Source organism: Sebastes umbrosus, chromosome 6 (genome assembly GCF_015220745.1).
Source record: "Sebastes umbrosus isolate fSebUmb1 chromosome 6, fSebUmb1.pri, whole genome shotgun sequence".
Taxonomy (NCBI): domain Eukaryota; kingdom Metazoa; phylum Chordata; class Actinopteri; order Perciformes; family Sebastidae; genus Sebastes; species Sebastes umbrosus.
Window position 1 is genome coordinate 18,830,542 of NC_051274.1, and position 20,214 is coordinate 18,850,755.

The window sequence follows — 20,214 nt, forward strand, 5'->3', positions numbered from 1 at the left end:
TGGAAGAATTGAAGATTTATTATTTACTCAGGGGGAAAAATCCAGTTAACTAAAAGAAAAACAAATCTATAACAATACTGAACACTGAACGAAGATCAAAACCATCCACAAAGAAATATCACACAATTATATTATTCTTTTTAGTATACGGAAATGTTCTTTACTTCATTTCCAGAGATATGTCTAACAGGATGAAAATAATGAGCTAGATTGGAATGGCAATATATCACAGGACTACTCAACCAACCTCTAGCACAGGCAAGAGTCTTTAGGCTAATGCTCCTCAGAGGAATGTCCATTTGAGATCAGGGACCTGAGCCAACTATTTAATGGTTGCAGATGAGAGGGAAGTGACTGGAATCATCTCAAATACATAGCATGATGCATTTTCAGGCCCCCACGCTTCTGAATTTGTCATGAAAGGGGGAAAAACTGACTTCATTTCAGAATAGACCTGTACTGCCTCCATAAAGATGAGTGTTGAAGCTGTGAATCAATAAAGCTGATGAGATGGGCAATCAGCTGTATCTTCAAAAGCTGCACGACCCAAAGTTTCAGAGGTCAAATCCTGTTTATTATCACTTCAAAGTGGTGTTAAGAGAACCTTAATTTAGGATATCCTGAAGAGTTTCTAAGTAGTTGCTGCTTCTCCTCTCGTGCAGGCGAAACAGCGACTCGGACTACAGCGATGGAGAGGAGGACTTTTACTACTCAGAGATCGAGGTCAACATGGACAGCCTAACGGAGGGCTTGTCCAGCCTCACACCCACCTCCCCCACCACGTGCGGCCCTCCGCCCATCTTCCCTCCGCCGCTCACCGCTGTCCCTCACTCCGAACACATCGACATGAACGGTCTGCAGAGCCACGCCCCGACACTGCTCAGTCAGTCGGCTCCCTCCACGCTCTGCCACATCCGCACTGACCACGCCTACCAGGTAATTCACACAACACACACATTACTAAATAGGATTTTCTAAAAGAATATGCTACTGCAATGCCCCTGAAAACAAGACAAAACAATTGGTATGTTACTAAGCCAAAAAGTTTCTCTATTGTACTGAATCTGCAGGGGCAGTTTTTGAGATCAGTCATTCACTCTGACCTCAGAGCTGCTTTTCTCCAAACTGAACTCCTACACCAGTGTGGGCGTATATTTCAGGGAGAGAAAGAAAGAAAAAAACTTCTTTTGCAAATATTAACATAAGTTTGCATGAATATTTTTTCAGAGAAGAGATTAAATCATGCTCACAATCCTGCTTGCAACACTTTATTTGAACTGCTTTGTAGCAGCTTTGGGTATCCACGCCTCCTCCTCCTCTTTTTCTCCTCGTCCCTCCTCTTCTTTTTCTTCCTCTTGTAACTGTACAAATTCATAATCACTCCTCACTTACGTACATGCCCTTGGAGGTAAAAAAAAAATAAAATGCAATGGTTTCAGCTCGAGTATGAATCTTTTTCGATATTGAATTCAGTCCTTCGCAGTGGTTTCGAGGTTGTATGGAAGTTTCAGTTGCCATGGCAACGCAAAATGCACTTGAAAATCGACTTGCAGTATTTTTATACGCGCTGTAACTACAATAACTACTTCTCACATTGCACTGTGCTCATACGCTTCTATGTAGGGCTGCAACTAATGATTATTTTCATTGTCGATTAATCTGTTGATTGTTTTCTTGATTAATCTATTAGTTGTTTGGTCAAAAAAATTGTGAAAAATGACGATCCGTGTTTCCCAAAGCCCAAGATGACGTCCTCAAATGTCTTGTTTTGTCCATAACTCAAAGATATTCAGTTTACTGTCATAGAGGAGTAAAGAAACCAGAAAATATTCACATTTAAGAAGCCGGCATCAGAGAATATAGACTATTTTTCTTAAAAAATTACTCAGACCGATTAATCGATTATCACAATAGTTGACAACTAATTGATTAATCGTTGCAGCTCTACTTCTATTCAATACTGCTAACTTCATGTTCTCTCTGCTATTCTTCATGCTGTCTTTGAAACTGTTTTGTGCCATATTCTACAAGTGTCTGTCGGTATTGTTTATCTCTAATCCTAGAACTCACACACATTTTCTTTTCATGTAAAATACAAGGTTGTTGTGGTAGGCAGTTGTGATCAGAGTTGATATGAAGGCACATTTCAGATGAAGAAATGCCTTCCCTGCTCATTATATGATCTCTTTTCTCTGTATTCTCCTCCTCTCTGTTTCTATCTGCACTGTTTCCTGTCCGTCCTCCTTCCTGTTGTGTCCTCTCCTGGCTATGGCGGGGTGCTTGTCCATGTTCCAGGCCACTGCTCCAGTGAGTATCCCAGTGGGTCCTGAGCTGGCTGGGTTAGGCAATGGTAATGGGACCGGGCCTGGAATTGGGACTGGAAACGGCATCAGTGTGTCATGGCAATCCCCTCCTGTCATTTTCAAAGGCGTCCCGGTGAGTGAGGCTTTGTCTCACGCCTTTTTATCTTAATCTTAACTTCTCTCCTGCTGTTTCCACTTGTAACCATTTTTTGTAGCTTTTTTTTGTCTCTTTTTGTTTTTCACTCTCCCTGCTTCTTAATACCAAAGACACCAATAGACATCAGTCGTTCTTTACACAGCACAATCCATCCAAAGACACAAAAGAACCCATTAAAACAAATGCACATGCAGGTGTAACATTAAATGTTGCCAACATTATATTGTTCATGTCTCATTGCTCTTTATGTAAGATTTATACAATTAAATATAAATAAAAAATGAAGTAAAAGTTCAGGATTAAAAGCAATCAAATTACAACAATACGAGTAAAAACGCACTCTCTAACATCATCAGAGCCTATAGTAGGCTGTTTCAAAGGCTGGGGCCATAATGGCTGAAGCAGCATTGCCATGAATCAGAGTCTGAGCTCTTGGGGCCGCCAGGAGACAGTCAGAGGACCTGAGGGATCTAGGGGGCACATATTGCATCTTAAAAGCACATCAGACGTCTTGAGGCACACAACTGTTTAAAGATTTACAAACCAATAAAAGGGTCTTAAAATCAATAATAAGACTGACAGGCAACCGCTGCGGGGACACAATAAAAACGTACGTAATGTGAGCTCTCCTGGTTGTAGATAAAACATGTACGGATGATTTTTATATGAATTGATTTTGAACTGTAGCTTTTTTTAGGCAGACCAGAAAGGGATTGCATCAGGATAGTGCAGCCAGAGATAGAGATGATGGTTCAGATTGATCTCTCAACAAAGGCCTTAGCAGTGTGAGCAGCACTCTTGTAATGCTCTATATAGGCATATACATTGAGATTATAGCCCAGGATGACACCTACAGCAGGTATGTTACTTGGAGTCCACTCCAGAAATTAGCTCCTCTGTCTTGTCTCGGTTATGTTGCAGAAAACGTTAAGCCGTACATGGTGTGCTAACATCTACAGAAACAATGCAGCTTGTGTCAGGAGCTAAAGCAATGCAAAATTGGATGTCATCCATGTAATTGTGATAAGATGTGCCTGTTTCTTGCTATAGGAAGCTTATAGAAGTTGCACAAGGAGATATTGTGGCTCTTATTAATCAGAGGCAATACCGTCGGGATGACAACAGTGAATGAGGCCAACTTACTTCCAAAGTCTGACTGAGAGAATAAAATGTTCAACAGTATTTAAAGTGGCACTGAGACTGAGAAGACCAAGACAAACAATTGTGATCCTTAACTCATTCACACCAGTTACTCTGTGCTGTTAACCTCGTGTGTCCTGTTTTAATCATGCAAAAGAAGGTACGTCTTGGGGCGCGCAGACTGTGTGGGCGTCTCCAAGCGCACCTGCTAATTTGGTTGATGTATGTGCATGAGCGCAAAGTGCAAAAGAAGGTGAAGAAGGTGTGCTGATTAATAAATACACATCACTGCTCTCATCGCTCTGAAAGAGCCGTGCCGATCACAGTGACACATGACGACAATAGCTCAACAAATTAAGAATCCGCTTCACCAGGAAATCACTTTGTTGTCTGGATGTAACGATGTGAACACGCAGGACCATAAACCTGCAACCAGAGGCAGATGCTTTGTTTTTTTGTTAATTAAAGGTGCTAAATACGGGATTGGGAACATTTCTATTGCCTCTCAACATGGCAACGGCAAACCGCAGCTCACAGCTAACGCTGCTAACAACACTAAACAGCCACAGTGTTAACCTGGGAGGGGGAAAAAAAAGTACAAAGCTGTTTTAAATATTCACAGGTTAAGCAGTAATTACAACAAAAATATTTAAGGCGTTTTCACGAGCACGATGACGCTCTCGTGTCGTTCTCTGCTCAGGTAGACATTACTCCTCTATATCTTTACATCGATAATAATTGTTGCTGCTATAGTAATGCTCTGGATATAGAATTTTTAAAATAATAGCACCTTTAAAATAGTTTGGTACATTGTAAATGGTTACCACATATCTTAAAATGTGACACAGCGGCTTCGTAATGCATCAAGAATGAAACATGAACAGCTGAACTTTGGCCCTGGTAAGCTATAAGCGACCAATCTGATGTCTGTAGAGGTGTTACGCACTTTATTATGGATGTGTACTTTATTCTGACAGGGACATAATTAGGGTTGTGTCTTTCTGTAACATCTGTCATTGTCATGTAGAATGATGTTGAGCTACACTGGCATCAGTATGATATCAAACAATGCACTTATGTGGCATCTTTCCACTTCCGCAGGGGCCTGTGACTCACGTCCGGACAGTTAGCATCGGTGAGAAGCGGCAGCCGGCAGCCGGCACACACACCCCCGTTAACAAGAACCATGCTTTAATAACGCCGGCACCTAAATCAACACCAGGAACCAGGTACGCATCGTCCTTTTGTCTGTGTGATTGTGTTAGGAGAGTTGGTTAAATCAAGAGGCTAGTTTAGCTCCAGTTATCTCAACTGTGAGATAAAACATTTCAACTTCCCTTAATTTTTTCTTTCTTCTTCTATCTTCCTTTGTCCTCCATATCACTCTCTCTATGTGACTGTGGTTGTAGTTGTAGTGGCTCGATAAATAGCAGGAACCAGCCACAACAAGGACACTATAGCACTGCTGGATCATAACAGATATCAGATCACATAAAATAAGAGCAGTTTCTCTGACCTCTTCAAAGATGGCTTCCCTGTATTGTGTTACATTTATATTGATTTGTTGAAAGGAAAGACTTGTGTGTTTGTCTGTGCGCCTGACCCTGCCCCCTACATGTATGTGCCTTCCAGCATGTTGCACATATATGTGTGTTTTTTATGCCCGTGTGGGCGTCTGGATGTCTGTGTGCGTGTCCTTATGCTGTCACATCTGCTGTTACCAAGGAAACCCCGTGGGGAGGCGAAGAAGTGCCGAAAGGTGTACGGCATGGAGAAGAGAGACATGTGGTGCACAGCCTGTCGCTGGAAAAAAGCCTGTCAGAGATTCACCGACTAATCCTGTCCCCCCTTCCCTTCCCGCGTCTGCGAGATGAGCTCTTCCTCGCTCGAAGCGACGGCTGCAGGCGGACTCTTCCACTGAGGGAGATGAGGGGAGACGGAGCTCTCGGTGCTGCTTCCTCCAGCCCAGCAGGGGGTTCGCCTTCTTTCCAAACACAAAGAGTAAATACAACTGGTGGATTAAAAACAAACAACAACAACAAAAAATGAGCAAGAAAAAAGAACTTTATGTAAGTTTGGAGACTTTTTCTAAGACTGAAACTCATAAATAAGGAAAACGTTTAAATTGGAACCTTCTGATTTGATTTTTTTTGTTTTTCTCTTGCCATTTTTCACGGCCTCAACTCAAGGTGATGTTTAAAGACTACAAATAAGCTTTTTGATATACGCTGTTGTTCATTATAGGAGCATCATGTAGTCTGCGTCTACTGTTTTTTGGGGTGGATCCTGACTTTTTGGAGGGTTAACACCATATTTGCTCGGAAAAGGCCTCTGTAGCATATCCGTTTTTCATTGTCACTGTTTAAGGGACTTCATACCTACCAAAGGCACAACGCCTGTTCACTTCCAACCAACAGTTTTAAGCTAGCATCACTGTCTTCTGCAGCCTTACTGGATATAAACTTTATGTTTAATCACATATTGTTCAATATCTTCTACCTGCTCATTAAGCAAACTTCAGTACAGCCAGCTACACTTCTTGTAATTTTGCAAAGATGCACAAAACGCTCACACACAAGTGGTACAAAAAAGTTTCCCCTTGACTTTCCTAAATATTTTTGCGTTATGTACACAATATATACTTGTACCCTAGAGATATGCACCTTGAAGAAATAAGTCATCTTTTAGAGTATCACTGAAACCACAGCGTATGCCTGAGAGAGAGGATATCTATTTCTTATATAGAGTTTATTTTCAGCAGTGACTTGCTGAAGCAACTAGCAGTTGCACCGTGCAATCAGCAGGATTACAGCGTTTAATAATGTCTTGCTTTGTGGTTGTCATTGTTATTAAGATGAGTTGAGGCAGAAAGGCTCAGCTGATGTTCTTAAAGAGATTGTTTACCACAATGAATGATAACTGCCCTTTGAAACTTTTACTTAAAGTCTGACTGATGTTACTTGTGTTTGTAGGTAACTAACAGAGATTGTAATCCAACAATCACTACCTGATGATTAATCAGGCATTTGAATTCATTTCTGACAGTTTTAAATGGAGAGATTAGCCAATCTTTTCTCTTTTGGAATAACTATCACTAACCAGCAACATTTGTAGATACCAAACTTCATAGGAACCGAGACATTTTCCTATGTTTTTAGTAGATGTTGTGTTGAATGATCTTTTACTCTGGTCTAACATTTTGAAATGAAAAGTGAGAATCAAAATTGAATCAAAGTAAAATAATGTTTCACCGAAGTAGATTTATTACTTGTTAGAAGAGGCCTGTAATACTACATGACTGGCCTGCTTTTCCAAACTTTAGATTTAATATAGGTGGTAGATTTTAGATATTTTTTATATTTCCCTTTCACCAATATTGGCCAATCTCTTGAAAATAGCACCCTTTAATTTTAAGGCCCAATTTGTTACCTGTTTTGCATTTTTAATAATTATCCAAGATCTAGAACAATGATAGAAAAAAATGCAAGTGGTAACCTTATAAGCATTTAATCTTTTTTTTTTTAAATATATTTTGAAAAGATACTCTGCTGAAATTCAGGAGTGTTCCTACAAAAGACAAATACAGTGAAACAAGTCTAAAAACTAGTTATACTTGTCTTAATATAACACATGTAAGGACAAATTAGTAATGGTGATAATAATGATGAAAGTAAAATGTATAACCCCACATCAGTAGTCATAGTTAAGAATGTTTTTAAGTAATACCTACATTCAGAGATCCCCAGAAGAGAGATGAACTTTTATTTTATTATTTTTTGCCCCTCACTAGCAACACATAGTTGTTGTTAACTTGCTCTTATTCAGTTCATTTGACAATACTGATCTTTTCAAAATGATAACCCTCTTCCCGTAAACCATAATCAAGTCAAATCAATTTATTTATTTATATCAAACAAATCACAAATTTGCCTCACAACATGTGACGCCCTCTGTTCTCAGAAAACAAAAGCTCTTTAACATGTATTTTGCTGATCTGCTCTCAGAGTCGGGACAGTAGATGTATATTTTTGAGGAGATTCACCTTTGTGCTGTTTGTTAGCAGCAGCAGCAGCAGCTCCTGCTGTGTGTCCTCTACTCTACACTGACCTGACGCGATCACCATAGCAACGCATGACAAACAGTGCCTGTCCTTTCCTATAGACCTTTGTATTTCCTGTTTGTTAATGCAGTAGCTGACAGGAAGTCAACTTGGACCAAAGCTGTTGCCCTAGCAACAGAATGGCAATGAAAAGGTCTATATGAGCAGGCCGCCGAGCATTCGAGCTGACTCCTCGACTGAGGAACAGTACGACTTCAGACCTCCGTCGCCATAGAAACACCTGTGCTTTCCCCTGTCGCCACAAGGTCGCCCGTGCTGTCTGCTGTTGGCTGATACCACGTCACAGGCGACCAGTTATCACCTCTCTGTGAAAGCTGGGAAGCAGATGCTTGACTGTTAATTGGTGGCGTGGAGTCAAACATATTAAACACACGTGTTAGCTGTAATAGTAGTAAATAATATCTCATTCAGAGCCCGTTATTCACCACGAAAAAGATGTTTCAAAAAAGGATTCTGCCTGTAAACCGTTTATTCCAGCGGCATCCCAGATAAGCTTCCGGTCTCTTCCGGTCAGAAACTTCACAAAGTGCCAATGAAAAGAACATAAAAAGGAAAAAAAGGTATACTGACCTTATGAAATTGCACTACGTTGCACTGCGCAAAGACATGTTTTTATACATGGACATTTTATATACACAAATTTTGAAGTGAAAGGATTTTTTTTGAGGCGGGGGGGCGGGGGGTGTCGTCACTGCCCGATAGAATAAATGGGGTGTCAGGGATAAGGGGGTTCTGTACCTCTGGGGTCTCCCATTGTTAGTAAGTGATCTTGACAGTACATGTCTTGCTCTCTGTGTCAGAGTTATTGTACTAAACATACTGGCTGTTTTAGTGTGGTACTGGGAAGTACAGTGTGGTACTTAGGTTGCCTTTCCTGGGAGGAGTGCCAAGCAGCACCTGCCTTGTCTCAGTGATGGGAAACACCAGTCTCAGTCAGTGGCTACACATTAATGTCTTGATAACAGATGCTTTTACGACGCTTTATTGCCTGGAGTTTTTCACACACTTTTTAATCCATAAAGTCCATCTTTGTGCTTATACTTTCTTATTTACATTCTACTGAGCTGAGGTAGTAACTGTTGTAGATACTGTTATTAGTGCTGGATACCACTTTTAATTCTCCGGTTTGGTTGTTGATGGAGTGTGAAATGCAACCCGTGAGGTCTCTCTCTCTCCATCCTTTTAGATTCCACCAGCAGGGTTAGAGGCCGATTCTTCTGCTGGCGAGCAAATAGGACTGTTAGCATGTTTTCAAGTTGTCCGTCCCATTCTTGTGAGTGTGATATCTCAGGAACGCCTTGAGGGAATTTCTTCAGATTTGGCACAAATGTCCACTTGGACTCAAGGATGAACTGATTAGATTTTGGTGGTCAAAGTTCAAGGTCACTTTGACCGTTTTTTGGCCAGAATTCACACGACAAAATACGCTTTTTATTAAATTCCTTCAAAGTCTTCACTACATATATTATGAGTCTGGACAGACGTGGATGTAAACTGCAACTGGACTGGTTTGCAGAGGCAAACAACCGCTAGGCGGTAATTGCAGTTTTCTTTCGAGTTGCACTAAACTGGCCCGTGACGTTCGAGGCTCAAGTTGCATCAATAAGAGCTCGGATTGTGTCATTATGGCCAGAAAGAACTGTGGGTCCAAAGTTGCTCTTGTGGACTTTTAATGGTGATTCAATTACAGCGTTCACCTGTAAAATGGGAGATGGAGATTGAAGTTAATGGGTGTGAAGGGAAAGTTGATGGAGAGCAGACACGAGACACGCAGTGACGATATAGATGGATTTGCAGTTTCAGGGCTTTCTTGTACATATGCAACATAAAGAGAACCGTGAGGCTTTTTTTCATATATTGTTGTTGTTTTCTTTGTCGTTGTTATCTTGTTATATGAAAAGTAAACTTTTTTTTACAGTATAGTTGCTCAGAATATTTTCTTTCATTTTTTTTTTTTTTTTAAAAGTCGATTGAGAAGCTATAGTGAACATAACACGTAAAAGATTCAATGTATATTGTAGCTTAGAGGCAAAGGGGAGAAAAACAAAACCTGTTGAATGTAAAACCTACAAAAACAAAAGTTTCTTTTTTTGTTGTTATATTTGCTGGCTAGTTCGTAGTGAACCTGTAGCGCGTCCTGATTTTGTTATTCAAATCTTTTTACACCCACAGCTGTCGCCACACTGCTAAATCATATCAAATAACGCAACCATGCAGTATTGCTTTACTATCTTACTTTGTGCAATGAGATGCTTTATAATGGAACAAGAACTAACTTTTTGGTGACACCTGGGCTACTCGCTCACGCTGTTGCTGTTCGTCTTTCTCCCTGCCAAATAGTCATTTTTCTGAGTGGTTAATCGTCGTCGTGGATGTTGTTTGTGGTTGTGACGTTAAGTTGTTGTTAGGCAGGATAACCTTCGACCTTTGGTCACGATGACATTTTTAACCTTGTGGGAATCTTTATCCTGCCCTGCACATTCCAACCGACAGCACGCTTTTTAAGTGTCTTCCACTTGTTTCCTAACAGACATATCCTTCCCGTTTCCCTTTTCACTACAGTGATTCTTCTCTGATGACCCGTTCTCGTCCTATCCAGCTTTACTGTGGTCCCACCCAAGCCTTTATACCCAGTATATTAAGCTAAACTAAACCCTTGAAATGTGCATCAAAAAAAAAAGAAAAGCCTTCATTTTTATTTCCACGTCTGAATTTAATGTGCTGCTTTCTTGAATGTCAGTTTTCATTTGTGTGTAAACCAGCAGCAGCAGCAAAAGCCAATAGATCTCCTTCCAAATCAAATGTAATGTAATGCATTGCAATGGCAGCTCCACTCAACTCTCTGCTTCTTCTACTGTGCTCTTATCGTCTGTCCAGGCTTTTTTTACCCCTCTGTTCTCTCGTTTGATGACCATTTATTTTTTTCTCCTGTTGTGTTTTTACCGAGCCGTACACTGGCTGCTGTGAAAACTGACTCCTGCTTGTTTTCTCATTGATTGATTGATTGATTGTCTGGTTGAGTTTGAGGTTTGTTTTGCATGTCTAGCATCGCTCATTTTGTTCTTATTTTTTCGTTAGGAGATACAACACTGAAGGGTTTTATGTGTTAGATTTCCCCTTTCAGCAACTGATAACCCGAGGCTGATGTTTTGCCTCGTTGCAGCCTGACAAACACACGCGCAGAGCTAAAAGCGTTTATTCGAGGTAAACGTGACGTCAGCCTCGGGTCTTCACTGGAGGGCAAGATTTCTCCCGTGTGTGTGTGGGCTCGGCCTCTGGTCTTCATTAGCCAGTCCCACGCACACGGAGGAAGCACTTTCTGAGGAGTGGTGCACTCAAGGAGTATTTGTGTGAATGTCAAGCCTATGACTAGCGCTTGAAAAAGATGGATGACCATGTATGATGCTGATAATGTGATCTATGTGATGTAATGTGACGGAAAGAAAATAAACCTGAATGGAAGAAGTCTGCCGTCAGATTTAGTCTTTTTGTATGTATAGCTGAGTAATTATGAATGTGTTTTATAATCTTCCAAAGAAGGAAATTTGGTAAATCAGTATTCAGGATGAATTCCTTTGTGTCTACTTTCTTTGACTTGTCTATTCTGCCCCCTTGTGGACAACAGGTGGTCATGACAACACTAGTTAGAGTCAAACAGAAGATCTGCACTCTGTATTAAAAAAGCTCCCAGCAACTTGAACTGTGTTTTGATCTAACAGAGAACTTCATCAGGTGTTATCAAGTCATCATCACAACGCAGAGCAGGTGACACCAACCCAGTCATCACTCAGGTGATTGTGATCTGCATGATTGAGAGTAAGTCTGCATTCATGGTGGCCAATCAGAGCAGAGCTGAACGAGCCAGTGTGATAGGCCCACATGGGGGACCGAACACGCCTTCATGAACAAAATGAACTAAAAACAGCAAGATTAATAGTAAACAAGCATATATGAAATAAAAAAATATATAAGTATTTCTTCAGGAATACAGGCAAGTTCAACACCCACATATTAAATACAATACACAAGATGCTGGGTCAAATATGCATCACAGATTACAAAAATCATCCAAAGAAGGATCATGAAAAATACTACATAAAAAAAAAAAAAAATAGAAAGGTTAATATATTACTCGCCCAAGAAAAGGTTGTTTTTAGCAATACAGGCAGATTCTGCCTTGCAGTTATCTAGTTATCTTTGTTTTGATCCCTACAACCCAAACAAAAATTGGAGAAAATTAAGAAAGTTAAAGGTGACATCAACAAAAATAAAAATAAACTTTTTTGGAGAGACAATTAAAATCTTTGAGATATTTGTAAATGTAGGATAAAGTCTGTCAATCATACTTAAAAAAAAAAAACTCTTGTTTTCTCAAATATAATCAAAAAAGATTTAAGATCAAAATCAAAATTTAGGCCCTCAGGTGATCGAGTATTAAGAGTAAACATATAGAATGGCTCTCTTTTCAAAAATATGTTGTTGATGTCCCCACCCCTTTTTTCACATGCAATCCCAATGTACCTCAGTGTGGATTGGTCATGTTTTAATGACTTAAAATGCACAGATACAAGTTGCTTTTGATTGTTTCTAGTGATCAAAAGAAGGGGAGGGGACATCAACAACATTTTCACTCATAATACTTGACCACCTAAGGGCCTTAATTTAGATTTTGATCTTAAACCTGTTTGTATGTGGTTTAGGGCTGCCCCCCTCTTAATCAATTAGTCGACTAATCGGTCGTTTTGGTCTTAGTCTAAGATTTCTTTCAACGATTACGTTTTTTATGCTATTTTCATGCTGAATGACTTATTTCCAATAAACTTTTGAGCACATATCTGGTAAACACAAGATTTAAAGTGGTGCTTTTGTGTGATTCTTTGTAGAGAAACTCAGTTTTACAGATCTATCAATTAAATCAAATAATCGATTAGTCGACAAAATCGTATGAGTGTTAGTCGACTAAGAGTTTCTTTGGTCGAGGACAGCCCTAAAGTTTTTAAAGAGATTTTTTCTTAGTATGATTCACAGTCTTTATCCAATATTTACAAATATCTTAAAGATTTTGGTTGCTTCTCCAAAAAAGTTTATTTTTATTTATTTGTATATTTATTTTTGTTGATGCAACCTTCCCTTTGACTTTCTTCATTTTCTCCCATTTTGTAACTACATAACTGCAAGGCTGAATCTGCCTGTATTCCTAAAAAAAAAACTTTTCTTGGGGGAGTAATATATTACCCTTTTCTGTTTTTCTATGTTGTATTTTTTATGTATAGTATTTTTCATGATCAATCTTTGGATGTTTTTTGTAATCTGTGATGCATATTTCACCCAGCGTCTTATGTATTGTATTTAATATGTAGGTGTTTAAAGGAGCAATGTGTAATGTTGGACTGACAGCTAGCGTTTAGAATGAGTAACAGCGGTCCAAATTCAAAACATTGGAGCAGTTAGCGCAAATCTTTTGCAATTTGGGGGTTACCTTCTAGACAAGACCGCGTTAGCCTCTGGCCAGCAGTAGTCAGAATCACTTCACCGGCTGTGTGTCTCAAAAGGTCGCTGCCTTGATAACCCAGCTGTACGCGGACCACAGAGAGATGTACAAAGGCTTTTCAGGTCAAGTAGGATCTAATGTTGTGTTATCTCTGTTGATCTAATCCGCTTGCTGGCTTCCATGGCTGCAGAAGGATGTGTTTGAGTGTCAATTAGTTTCATATGTGGCAACGGGATGTTGAAAGGGGCAGTGGACGGAAACACACTGATCCAAAACAAAAACAGACGTTACAGACCGGAGTGGAAATATTCAAAGGAGATCATACAGCATTGTTATTGGAGAAACCAGTATTTCAATTCAGCATGTTTCTTTAATCTCTGATGACAGTTTATGATTTATTATAGTCAATTTATTACATATTGGTCCTTTAATATGTGGGTGTTGATAGAAGCTGAATTTGCCTGTATTCCTGAATTATATATTTTATACATTTTTCTCTTTTCTGTCCAATAATATATTACTATTATTTACTATTTCAATATAGTAGTTTCTGGGATAATGTTTTTTTTTCCAAAGTATCTATGATTTGTGATGTATATTTGACTTAATTTTTTTGTTGATGTCCCCTCCCCTTCTTTTGATCACTAGAAACAATCAAAAGCAACCTGTATCTGTGCATTTCAACTCACTAAAACATGACCCATCCACACTGAGGTACATTGGGATTGAATGTGAAAACCCCCAAAAGGGGCGGGGACATCAACAACATCTTTTTGAAAAGAGAGCCATTCTATATGTTTACTCTTAATACTCGATCACCTGAGGGCCTAAATTTTCGATTTTGATCTTAAATCTTTTTTAAAGTGGTTATATTTGAGAAAACAAGAGTTTTTTTTTCTAAGTATGATTGACAGACTTTATCCTGCATTTACAAATATCTTAAAGATTTTAATTGTCTCTCCAAAAAAGTTTATTTTTATTTTTGTTGATCTTCATTTTGTCCAATTTTTGTTCGGGTTGTAGGGATCAAAACAAAGATAACTAGATAACTGCAAGGCTGAATCTGTCTGTATTGCTAAAAACAACCTTTTCTTTGGCGAGTAATATATTACCCTTTTCTATTTTGTATTTTGTATTTTTTATGTAGTATTTTTCATGATCCTCCTTTGGATGATTTTTGTAATCGGTGATGCATATTTGACCCAGCATCTTGTGTATTGCATTTAATATGTGGGTGTTGAAATCGCCAGTATTCCTGAAGAAATGCTTATATATGTTTTTATTTCATTTATGCTTGTATACTATTAATCTTGCTGTTTTTAGTTATTTTTGTTCATGAAGGCGTGCTCTGTCCCCCATGTGGGCGAAACGTTGCACAGTTAAACTTACTGGGAGCTTTTAGCGTGCAGCTCTTCTGTTTGACTGTTACCTTGATTCTTTCTAATCCAGCAGCACCTGTTGAAGTGTTTTGGATGTGCCTGATCTTCATCATGACAACACTAGTCCCATCAACCCTCCCAACAAAAGGCACAGCACACATTGTGTCACTTCTTTACAGCAGCAATTTCAAAATTTATTGAGACTGATTGGTTTTTGCAAATAAAAGTCAAGCTAATTCTTCCACTAAACATGAAGTTAGAAAGAGGCTTGGACGGCCGCTGGGCCAGCCCCAACATCAAAACAGGAGGCTCATGGTTGGCTGTAAAAATGTTTTGTGATCAGTACTATCAACCGAAAAAAAAAAAGAAAAAAAAAATCTGCACAAGAGCACTTAAATCTGCCCAAAAAACAAAAACAGGTGTAAAAACAGGACAGGTTTTTTTGATTATTTAACACATTTTGTTACAAACACAGGTTTATGATAATCATCAATATAAAGTCAGTATCATATTGAACAATATTCCCAATGAAAATAAACAAACCTCAAGCTTCAAGTGTGACCTTTTACAAATCAAAGACCCTCTGAAACTTGAGAGAAAATAAATAATATATAATAGTAATATAAATTCATATATATGAAGGTATACACACATCACTCTTAGTAGAAGAACAAAATCTAAAGTAAAAAGCGCCAATTTTTGAAATATAGTATAATATAGATATACCCATATCTATGGCTTCATGATTTGCACGTGTGAATCAAGCTATACAGGCTAAATGAGGATTGCAATTTGTACACGTCTAAGAATACCCATATTCATCTGCAGTAGAGCAAACAGTTCCAGTTTTGCATCGTGTGGAATGAGACAAGTTGTGTGCAGATGCCGAAGACGTCGCTTTGGTATGACAAAATGAGCACAGGCATGCAGTTAAGACCACAGAATCAGGGCACAAAAGGTCATCAACACACGGTGGGAAGGAGAATCGAGTCGCCCATCATGATTTGTCTCTTTGTTTTATCCTCGAAAAACATTTTTTGCACCTCTTAACTGATCTTAGTAATCTCTATCCGTCGACACAAAAAACACATATCCATCTCTCGCTCTCACAAGCACACGGGTGAAATGTCATTGAGGCACATATTGAGGGGTTGATGGCGGACGTTTTCCTGAAGTACAACCCAGTATGAGGAAGAAGACATACAGTACAGGTCGTGAGAAGAGCGCAGGGCCGGGGGGAGTCACACATACATCCAGATGTCTCCCACAACAGCACCACAGGACAGAGATTTGTCACCGATCACGGGCTCCTTCCACACCCACCATTGACATTCATTAAAACCCATTGTCTTTCTTCTTTTTTTTTTCTACCCAAAAATGTTAATAAATGGGTCGAACAAAAGCAATAAATAATACAGATAAAATAAAGACAGTTGCCAGACATGAAGAAAGCATCACAAATCAAATTGTATTTGTCAGTGGGGGGGTTATGGGAAGTGCAGTCCATGGCACCTGTAGCAGACAGGCAACAAAATGTGTCCCAGAGTTACTACTGCAGCGCTCACTTTCCCTTTTTTTTTTAAATAAATGAACTCGATTGAAGCCAGTAAAACATTGGCGAACAGAAACACAGCACGTAGACTGAACAGTGTCCAAGAGGAGTGTTTTATCTGCGTGCTGCGTTTCTACGTGATTGTGTTTTCATGCGTTGTGACAGTAGAAACTACAAAAAAAAAAAAATCAGCTTGGTTTTAAGATGCGATCTTCAAGAGCTAGCCGGTCCTTTCACACAGCCCTTCTTCATATTCACAATAATACCATAACATGTGCACTTTTTCAAAACTGTGACAAATAGTGACAGGTTAAAAAAATAAAATTCAAAAAAATAAAAACAACCCAACAACAAAACTGTTTAAACCACAACAATAAATCCCCAAAAAGCACCTGCACACACAGACTGTGAAACGAAAGCACTTCATGTATACAAGATTGTTTTTGGTTCGATATTAATCAATTAGTGTACATTAGTGATGCAAAAGCGTGTGCGGAATATATGTTTCAATCAATATCTAACAGAGAAGTTTGACAGTGAAGTTGTTTTTCCCCCCGCTTGGTAAAAAAAGCAAATACGACAGAAAAAGCGTAAACTGGCACAATAAAAGGTCGATAAAAGCCTTATGGCTTGCTGTCCACAACAAGGCAAAGTATAAAAGCTCTTTTTCTTATACAAGATATAAAATATCAAAAAAAGGAACACACAATAAAGCTTAGCATCCAGCACTTAATAATAATTAATAATAGTAACATCAACAACAGTAACCATTGTTCTGATAATCATAATAATAAGACATGTCGTCTGCCTCACTTGAATTGTCAATAACATCGCCGAAAACATGGAAATAATCTTAGGAAAATCAAGATAGACTTTTTTTTTTGGACACATTCTTGCATACAAACACACATCCAACACACACACACACCCAGAGAGAGAAAGAGAGAGAGAGAGAGAGAGAGAGAGAGAGAGAGAGAGAGGGAGGAGGGAGTGACTTCTCAAAAAAATTAAGAAATCCATAAAGAAAGTTTTTCAATAAATAGCCGTTAAACAAAACAAATTAATATTACACTCTCTACGAATATCACACTCGGAAATTTCAAGCACAATTTTTGATCCTCTTCTTGTTTTAACCTTACAAAGCCGGAGAAAATGAATCACCAAAATAAAGATAAACCATGGAAAGAGGCTGCATATTCTGTATTGAGAAACTAGAATTACATGACTGAAAAAAAAAACTGAAGAAAAAATAAAACAAAGACAGCTCCTCCTTCGGTGTGAGAGACGTGGCTCTCAGGTCCGATCATAACAACCTCCACTGCGAGAGAGACAGAAAGAGTTAATAGCGTAGGTCACGTGGATCCATCGTTGGATCAGGGAAAGCAGAAAGTCCACGTTGTGTATAAACTCTGACATCCACTCTCTCTGTCTCACACATACTCTCCCCTTTTAAATCCCCAAAAATCGTATGTACATCATCTCCAGTATTTGTTGGAATGGACTGATAGAAACCGTGTGGTAAACTTAAGTGAAGAAAAGGATTAAGGACCCCACTGAAAAGGCATAGGCTATATATAAACAGCAATCTGCACAACGATTCAGTGATTTCTATATCGTGATAACAGTCAAGAGGACATAAAGTATATCCTTAAAGGTAGGTGCGGTCACCGAGTTGTTTAGGTAAGTAAAGATCAGATCAAAAATGTAAACCACGGGTTCAGGGCTTTGATAGGAGTCAGTTGTCATTAAAGTGCAAGTCTGTGGCAGTAGGACTCTGCGTCGACAGTGTGCCATCGGGCTGCCCGGTCCTCTGACACACACGGAGCTTTGCAATAGATTTAGACTCTCCCTTCACTCGCAGAGAGACACTTTCCCCAGAAACATTACAGCCGAGGTGGAACCAAGACACCACCCCCAACCCCCCCACCCTCCTGGCTTTTTCCCTACACTGTCAGTGATCCTTGGTTTCCATGGTGATTGTGATGGCAAACATACAAAGTTGCAGTCTAGCATTGGCCGTGTCCTTGGCAGCGTCCTCGTTGATTCCTGTTGTGACAGAGTAGAAAACTACCGGACTCTGGCCTGAACCCTCAAGAAAAAAGAAACACAAAAACACTGCATCAGAAGTAAAGGAGGTAAGCAGAAAAAGCCTCGCACTCGAGCCATCTCTTCTTCTTCTTCTTCCACTATGGCAGTCAAGGTTGAGAATAGCGTGTGTGTGTGTATGTGTGTGCATTTGGAGCGTGTTTACTCGTAATGGTTTTAGATCATTGTCGCGCGTCACCCTACAGCGTTTCCGTTCAGAGGAAGGCCCGCCCACGCTGGGACGAATGGGTAAAGAGAGCAGACGATTCTGCCCGAGAGATCGCAAGAGATCTTCAGAGATTGGTCGCTAACGGGGAGACTGGCGGATTCTAGGAGATCCAGGCGAAGTCCCTCTCGCTCCCGTTCTGCTGCTCCCCCTCCTGTGCCGAGGAGTCGCTCTCCTCCTTCTCATTGTCCAGTGCTCCGTGTGCCTCGGCGGCCATCCCCGAGTCCTTCCACTTCCCTCCTTCCTCCTCCCCTTCTCCCATCATCTCTCCGTCCCCTTCCACCATCATCTCCTCCTCCCCCTCTCCGTCGCCGTCGCACTCCGCCTGATCGTCGTGGAAGCGGTCGCCGGGATACAGCTCCTCCTCCGGAGAGATGTCCCCTCCCACCTCCCCGTTGTGGTCGAGCAGCGCCGCCATGCCCCGGCCAGAGCAGTCGGCGCAGACGCCGTGACGCCGAGAGCCGTGTTTGATTCCAACGCTGGCTGCCGACATGAAGACTCGGCTGCACACTTTACACACGTACTTCTTGTCTTTGCTGTGGACCTGTTGGACGGAAACACATCATTTCAACGTTTTTTATTTGGTAAATGGTGTGATCATACTTGCCAACCCTCCCAATTTTCCCGGGAGACTCCCGTTTTCAAAATTCTCCCGCATTTCTCCCGATTTATGGCAAATGTTTATACTTTTTTTTCTTTCCGTTTCTGGAACTAAACAGTGTGTATAATCATTACTGTTTTTACCGGGACGACAATAGAGCTACTTTGTTTACTTATTATTTTATTTTCACTCTTTTGAAGTCACCAGAATGCAAGAAACAAAGTCTCTGAAACTCCGACCCCCAGACCTCCCCGCTTTGGTTTTGAAATCCTCCCTTTCTTTTAAGGTCTCAAGGTTGGCAAGTATGGGTGTGATTTACCGCCCCCTACTGGTGACCGCATAGCTGCACTCACCAGCGTGTGCCTCTTCATGTGCTCCCTCCTGGTGAACTTCTTGCCGCAGATTTCACAGGGGTATGGCCTCTCGCCGGTGTGGGAGCGCATGTGCCTCTTTAGGATACACTGGTGCATAGCAGAGAAACTGCAGTAGGGGCACTTGAACTTTTTACGGATCACCGTGAAGTCGTTCACTGCGGGGACAGAAGAAAAACAGAAGAAAAAGAAATATTAGCGTTGAATGAAGCTCTTCTTTTAAATAAACTGAGACGTCACTTTTCAGTTATTGCATTTAATTAGCGGCATGGTCTAGAAATGTACCATCAATTCCCATGGCCACCCCGATCCCAGTCAAAGCTACAGTTGCCCTGGCAACAGCTCTTCCTCCATACTAAAGCAATAAAGGCAAAGAGATACTATAAACACGACACACAACAGTCAGTCTGCCTTAGTTGCTCTAGAGGGTCTCTGCTACGGACAGCAAAACACAGACGGAAAGACAAACACAGACGACAAGAAGGATTGGGAAATAAAATCACACACACACACACACACAGACGCACACAAAGGAAGGCTTCAGCAAAGAAATTAAAATAAAACTAATGTTAATACCGTGTCCCAATCTTGTGTAGAGGTCTAGTAAGCCAATTATCTCAAGGTCTAGACTTAAATGGTAGTTAAGCCAGGTGAAGGGCATCCAAGTAAACAGACCGTGTGTGTGTGTGTGTGTGTGTGTGTGTGTGTGTGTGTGTGTGTGTGAGAAACTTTACAGTCAAGGATCAGGACTGGATTTATGAGTACACAAGCACAACACAACTACTGTAC

General features: G+C 40.2%; 2 protein-coding genes across 6 annotated transcripts in view; one reads left to right on the forward strand and one right to left on the reverse strand.

The window, feature by feature from the left end:
* Positions 1-11,185, forward strand: part of si:rp71-79p20.2 (zinc finger protein 704) — a 47,170-nt gene extending 35,985 nt beyond the window's left edge. For 3 of the 5 annotated variants that reach the window (XM_037771960.1, XM_037771961.1, XM_037771965.1), the window contains 4 exons: positions 663-936; positions 2,296-2,436; positions 4,702-4,829; positions 5,326-11,185. In XM_037771960.1, the coding sequence (XP_037627888.1) occupies positions 663-936; positions 2,296-2,436; positions 4,702-4,829; positions 5,326-5,437 (655 nt within the window). In that variant the 3' untranslated portion in view covers positions 5,438-11,185. The other 2 variants (XM_037771963.1, XM_037771962.1) reach the window with 2 other exon arrangements.
* Positions 11,186-14,755: 3,570 nt separating this feature from the next.
* zbtb46 (zinc finger and BTB domain containing 46) overlaps positions 14,756-20,214 on the reverse strand; it is a 65,252-nt gene continuing 59,793 nt past the window's right edge. Inside the window, exons 4-5 of the mRNA XM_037772217.1 lie at positions 19,408-19,583; positions 14,756-18,997 (exon numbers count right to left, since the gene is read on the reverse strand). Of these exons, the coding sequence (XP_037628145.1) occupies positions 18,557-18,997; positions 19,408-19,583 (617 nt within the window). The 3' untranslated portion in view covers positions 14,756-18,556. The remainder of the gene's footprint in view (positions 18,998-19,407; positions 19,584-20,214) is intronic.